Source organism: Paroedura picta, chromosome 5, assembly GCF_049243985.1.
Source record: "Paroedura picta isolate Pp20150507F chromosome 5, Ppicta_v3.0, whole genome shotgun sequence".
Lineage (NCBI taxonomy): Eukaryota > Metazoa > Chordata > Lepidosauria > Squamata > Gekkonidae > Paroedura > Paroedura picta.
The window spans coordinates 9231425-9237424 of record NC_135373.1 but is presented as its reverse complement, the minus strand read 5'-3'; the positions used below and the strand labels follow the sequence as shown (position 1 = coordinate 9237424).

Sequence of the window (6000 nt, the reverse complement as noted above, 5' to 3'; positions counted from 1 at the left end):
AAAGTTAATGGTCATTTAAAGAGATCATAGTCCCTTTAATCATTTTCTTGGTGAACTCACCAAAGGGACCGAAATCGCTTTAAACATCTTTCCCCTCTCTATTAAAACCAATGAGGGATGGGGGGACCTTCTTTGGGGGCCCATATCATTGGACCCTCTAGTCTGAAATTTTTGAAAGTTTGGGAGTGGGGATTTGAGGAGACGCATCACCTAATATCTCCAGATCAAGTCTGGCTTTTGGAGGGGGGTAGTGTTGTTTTCTATCCTCATGCATGTATGCATAAAAGGGAGTAATGTTGGATATAACTAAGAATGGATCTGGAGAATGAAGTATAACATTTGCAAGAATGGAATGAGAAAGAGAAGGAGAAAGTGAGAGTACAAGAGGGACAGAAAAATTTCCAAGTGTGTGCATCTTTTGTTTGTGTGATGTTTTTGCTTGTCAGTTTTAGCAAGGGAAATCCTTGCTTCAGTTTACCATTTTCTTCAATAAAGAGATTTCTTGTTTGCAGTGGATGTGCTTACTGGGAGTTGGATGGAGGCTTGATAACTTCTTGTGAAGCAGTAGTTTCTATGCTGAAACAGATAAAACAGATAAAAACAGATAAAACAATTCCATCTCCTTTGTTTAATTCCTCTCCTTCTTTTCCACACTGTTTCTTTTCAGTTTCTCCCCCCTTTCACCTTAATTTTTTTCCATCTCAGTTCTTGCATATTCCAACAAACTACACATCAAGCTATGTCCTCTGCAACTCAAAAGACAATATATGGGAAAGCAGATTGCTCTGTTAAAAGACATCATGGCTGCCCTATCTGAAAGAGTTATTGCCCCTTTATGATTGATTTAACACCTTCATGTAGTTAGACAGCAACAGAACGACCCCTGATTACTCACCAAGAGGGGTCCTTCTCCTCAGGGGTCAGGAGGACAGCTTGATGATGGGTGTTTCCCAGCTCTCTTTGAGGGAGGCAGGTAATTTAAATATTCCGTCTTCCTGTGGGAAACGCCCCTCTCAGCCAGTCGGTATCTCCAGAGAGTCCTTCATATCCTGTGCCATCACTGCTATAATGGAAGCTTGTTAACGCCAGACACAGACACTACACCGAGGAAGGAGGGCAAGGAAGACTAGACACAGAACAAACCCATGCCAATAATCTAACCGTCAGGTGTCTATATTCAATGTTCTTTTTTTTTGTAAGCATTAAACCTCCAGACTGGAGAACTCAACTGAAGAATTCTGGAATCGAATCCAATCGTGATGGACCTCCCTACTGGGTGGGACAAGCTGTCCTCCTGACCCCTGAGGAGAAGGACCCCTCTCGGTGAGTAATCAGGGGTCATTCTCCCTCTGGGTCAGGTGGACAGCTTGATGGGACCTTAAAGAGCAGTCCCAAACCCAGGGCGGGTCCGTTAAACCAGGTCCATCACGTGAGACAGAACTCTACGCCTGAAGATAGCCTGTTCCATCTCCCCTTGCTGAATCTTATAATGCTTGACAAATGTGGAGGGCGTGGCCCAGGTAGCGGCCTTGCATACCTCCTCCACTGAATCTTGCTTGGCAAAGGCTGCTGAGGTGGGCTTTTCCCATTCTGCCCGTATTTTCCTCTCGAAGGACTCTGGCATAGGAAAGTTCTTTAAATTAGTTTCAGGTTTGGGAAAAAATTCTCCACTACCGTTAGAGCCATAAAACTTCCTGGCCCGTTTACAAGGGGGTTCCTCTGAGCCAGATTGCTTCAAATCCAGGATAGAAATGGATTTATTAAGCAGAAACTGAAAGTCTTCCACATTGAAAAATCTCTCAGTCTGTTGAGGTACCTGGATTGGTTCTACCTCCTCCTCATCTGTAATAAATTCCAAATCACCCTCCTCTCGTTCTCTGGCATCCATCTCCTCCTCTGAAGAATGAGATCTCTGTTGGGTACAGTGTGGTTTCTTTTGGGCTTCCTTGGTAGGCCAGCGAGGCCTGGAGCCAGAGGCCTGAGGAGACCTCCTGTGGGAATAGCTCCTTCTGGAAGCCCTGGAGTCTGGGGAGGATGAGCGGAACGAGACATGGAGGTTCTGGAACCCTGGGGCAGAAGCTGCTGGCACACCTTTGCAATTTCAGCTTGTACAGTGCTCTGCATGAGTCTTACAAAATCCAGAGGTAAATTAAATTGGCCTTGTGTGGCCTGCCCTTCGCCCGTAGCCGCTGTGTCAGCCGGCTTGGGAGGGCGTCTAGGCTGCTTAGCGGCCCTCGCGGCTTTTGAGCTGGGAAACACCCATCATCAAGCTGTCCTCCTGACCCAGAGGGAGAAAAGCTGAACATCCTGTGGTTATGGTGGGCGGAACTGCTGGCCAGGAGAGTCTCTGAAAGTTTGCTTCAAACTGAGCCGTGGAAAGTCTCTCTGAGCCACTTGCCGAATTCCTGAGCCTCTTCTGTGTTATGCCAGAAACTAGGAGCCCAAGGGATTTGGCAAAGCTTCTTTGTGAGATCTGATGCTCATGACTGTGGAAGGGAATCTAGGACTGGCAGCCTGAAAACAAATCGGCAAGTGGTAGGATTTTTACCTGAAGTTATAACTTGTGCAGAAATTTTGTTGCATTCTGTCTTGTCTGTTTCCATTACTCCAACTGTTTAATACAGGGGTAGTCAAACTGCGGCCCTCCAGATGTCCATGGACTACAATTCCCATGAGCCCCTGCCATGGACATCTGGAGGGCCGCGGTTTGACTACCCCTGGTTTAGTAGCTACTACTGACAGGTAAGTGGCACAGCCAGGAGAACTTTGGATGCCAGCCTCCATCACCTGCCCCTGCATCCTTGGTGGTCTCCAATCTAACTCCTAGCCAGGGCTGACATTGCTTAGTTACCAAGATCTGATAAGATCAGGCTAGCCAGCTTGGTGCAGTGGTTAAGAGTGCGGACTTCTAATCTAGTGAGCCGGGTTTGATTCTGCGCTCCCCCACATGCAGCCAGCTGGGTGACCTTGGGCTCGCCACAGCATTAATAAAGCTGCTATGACTGAGCAGGAATATCTGGGCTTTTTCAGCCTCATCCCCCTCCCAGAGAAGGAAAGGAAAAGGGTAGTTGTGGGGAGAGAAAAGGGAAGGCGACTGTAAGCCCCTTTGATATTCCTTTTGGTACAGAAAAGCGGCATATGAGAACCAACTCTTCTTCTTCTTGAAAGCTTACACTGAACTAAAGCGGCCCTGTACCCTTCTGGAAAATGGCGGGTTAGAAAAAAGCAAGACAATGTTATTTTTAGAGTGTCACAAGACTCCTGTTGAAATAAATCAACCCCTTTTTCTCATATCATAAGTATGATATGATAAATTTGAACATTTTTGCTGTCCTCTGATCTCCAGTTTGTGCACCCTTCTCTTCTAGCCAAACATCCCTTGCATATCTAGGACACGGAAGAGAAGAGGCCAAAACCTTTGATAATCTACAAGTAAAGTAAGTTTTATTGTGAAAAGGAAATTGTTGTATTTGCACTGTGTTGTATATTGTAATCATATGCAGGCATTGCCCTTTTGGCCTGTTCTCCACTTGTGGTCAGTCTGTGTGTTTCTCCTGCCCTTTCTCACCGGAGTTTGACTTCCCCTTCTCTGCCTGCAATGCTGCACCTTATTTTTAAGCACCACTCTTTCCTGTACTTCTAAGGCAGGGGCCCCCAACACTGAAGGAGTAACCGTCACTGGTTTCCCCTCTTTTGAAGTATCCTGTTATTAGAGAAATGGAGAGTGAACTTTATATTTTATGTATCTATTAGATTTTTATCTCGCCATTTACGACAAGCCGTCTTGTGGCAGATTACAAGATAAAACCCCATGTAAAACACAGACTAAGGATGTGCTGCAGTGACCCTGATACAGACTAAGATATCTGCAAGGTGCCTGGCAGCTTGCCCATACAGGGTAGAGCCCCTAAACGGGTCAAGAAGGATTCTAATACGTCTTGAGCTAATCGGATGATGTTTCTCAAGAAGATGTACAGAGTGGTCGATTAGATTACGGCCTAATTTGGTTGTGTTATTCTGAATGTATAAAAATCTGTGTCTGGGGCAACTTGGGGGTACTGGGTATTAGACATGAGTCACAGTGTCACCCTGTTAGTTGCTGCAGTTATTAAAATGGTTCCTATTCCAAAAATGCCAAATACATATCTCCTCCAATGCCCCCTGCAGGACAGTCTTTAGATTCTGTTCAATCATGCACACTGCAGATTTTTCATATTCCAACAATTCCAGTGGTATGGAAGATTGAACTTTAGCATATCCTATGCCCTGATACAACATCAGCACTAACATTAACTCTCTGTCTTATTTTCTTCTAGAACCTTATGGAGAAAGCCAACATGAGTGTCTTTTCAGAGAAGAACGACTCAACCACAATCCTAAATGGCAGTCATTCCCTGGCAGACATAAGTCCCTTGAGCCTGGCTGTTGCCACCTTTACCTTGGTGTCCTTCCTGGTTGGGATACTGATCAACGGGCTCTTCCTGTGGGTGCTTGGGATGAAGATGAAGAGAACAGTGAACACCTTGTGGTTCTTCCACCTGATTCTCACCTATATCCTCTCTTCTCCCTCCATACCTTTCCTTGCTGTTTACATCCTCCTTGGCTTCCACTGGGTCTTTGGCACAACAATTTGCAAAGCTGTCAACTTCTCTGCTTCACTGGGGATGTTCACCAGCGTCTTTCTGCTCACCATCATCAGCCTGGACCGCTACCTCTTCATCCACCATCCTGTCTGGGCCCAGTATAACCGCACCACGTCCCGGGCACAGAGGTTGATTGCAGGCGTGTGGTTCACTTCTCTCATCCTGAGCTCCCCCTACTTAGCCTTCCGGGAGACTCGCGTGGGAGAGAACAACAGGATCCAGTGCGTCAACAATTATGCTCTCTCCAGTGACTGGGATGATCCCAAAACAGAAGCCCTGAGGGATCGCATACACTTGGCTTTCTTTGTGGTCCGGTTCCTGCTGGCCTTCTTGATTCCCTACTGCATCATCATGGGCTGTTGTGGTGGAGTGGTGTGGGAAATGAAGAAGAGAAAGTTGGCAAGGAACAAGAAACCACTCAGCGTCTTGGCAGCTGCGGTGGCTTCCTTCTTCATCTGCTGGCTTCCCTACCATCTCTACCATGCTTCATTGCTGTTTAAGGAAGCACCTGAAGGTTTACGGCTGTCTCTGCGTGTGATTTTAATCTTCGCCATGTGCTTCAATTTCTGGGTCACCCCTCTTCTCTACCTTGTCGTTGGGGAGAAATTCAAGCAAGTCTGCAAGACGTCCATCCTTGCTTTGCTGAAGAAAGCTTTTGTGGACATTTCCATTGAACCCGAGGCTGAGGCCAGTGCTAATGATGAAGACCACCCAAACAGCCACCAAGGCAACTTGTAGATGGAGACCACTGGGGAGGCGGGCAATCATCTGCCTTCTCTTCATAGAGATTGCCTTGAGTTGCTTGTGCAAAGAAAGACAGTCCCTACATCTTATAAAGATGTTTTCCTGATTATGTGTGAACCCCTTCCCCCTTGTATGGACTCATATGCCCTGACTTGGATGGCCAAGACTAACCCACTCTCATCAGAACTCAGAAGATAAACAAGGTCAGTCCTGGTCCGTATTTGGATGGGAGGCCACTGAGGAAGTGTTAGACTTCGTCTCTTAGCAAGAGCCAGCTGCAGACTATCAGTCAAGGGGTTAAACTGTTTTTTTTTTTTTGGTAATTTTTATTTTTTTTGTTTATTTTTTAATTTTTTTTTAAAACTTATTTTTGTTAAATATAAAGCATTTACAAAAAAGTGGAAGAAAAGAAATGAAAAACCAGCTAGCAAAGCAAATATTGTTGCATAAGAGAGAAATAATATAGTACTGTTTTAAGAAACAGTAGGGTCAATCCCCATCCCATTATCAATTATACTTGATCCTAGCCTAAAAATTAATACTAGCTATCTTTCTTAAGAAAGTCCAAGTAATGACACCGTTGTTCATACGTACTCTTCAAATGGTTTCTTAT

General features: G+C 45.4%; 1 protein-coding gene across 1 annotated transcript; it reads left to right on the top strand.

The window, feature by feature from the left end:
- Nucleotides 1-3369: 3369 nt before the first annotated feature.
- Nucleotides 3370-5381, top strand: LOC143838832 (putative G-protein coupled receptor 33). Its single transcript, XM_077340739.1, has 2 exons — nt 3370-3437; nt 4317-5381. The coding sequence occupies exon 2, from the start codon at nt 4323-4325 to the stop codon at nt 5379-5381; it is 1059 nt and encodes a 352-aa protein (XP_077196854.1). The 5' UTR covers nt 3370-3437; nt 4317-4322.
- Nucleotides 5382-6000: the final 619 nt, after the last annotated feature.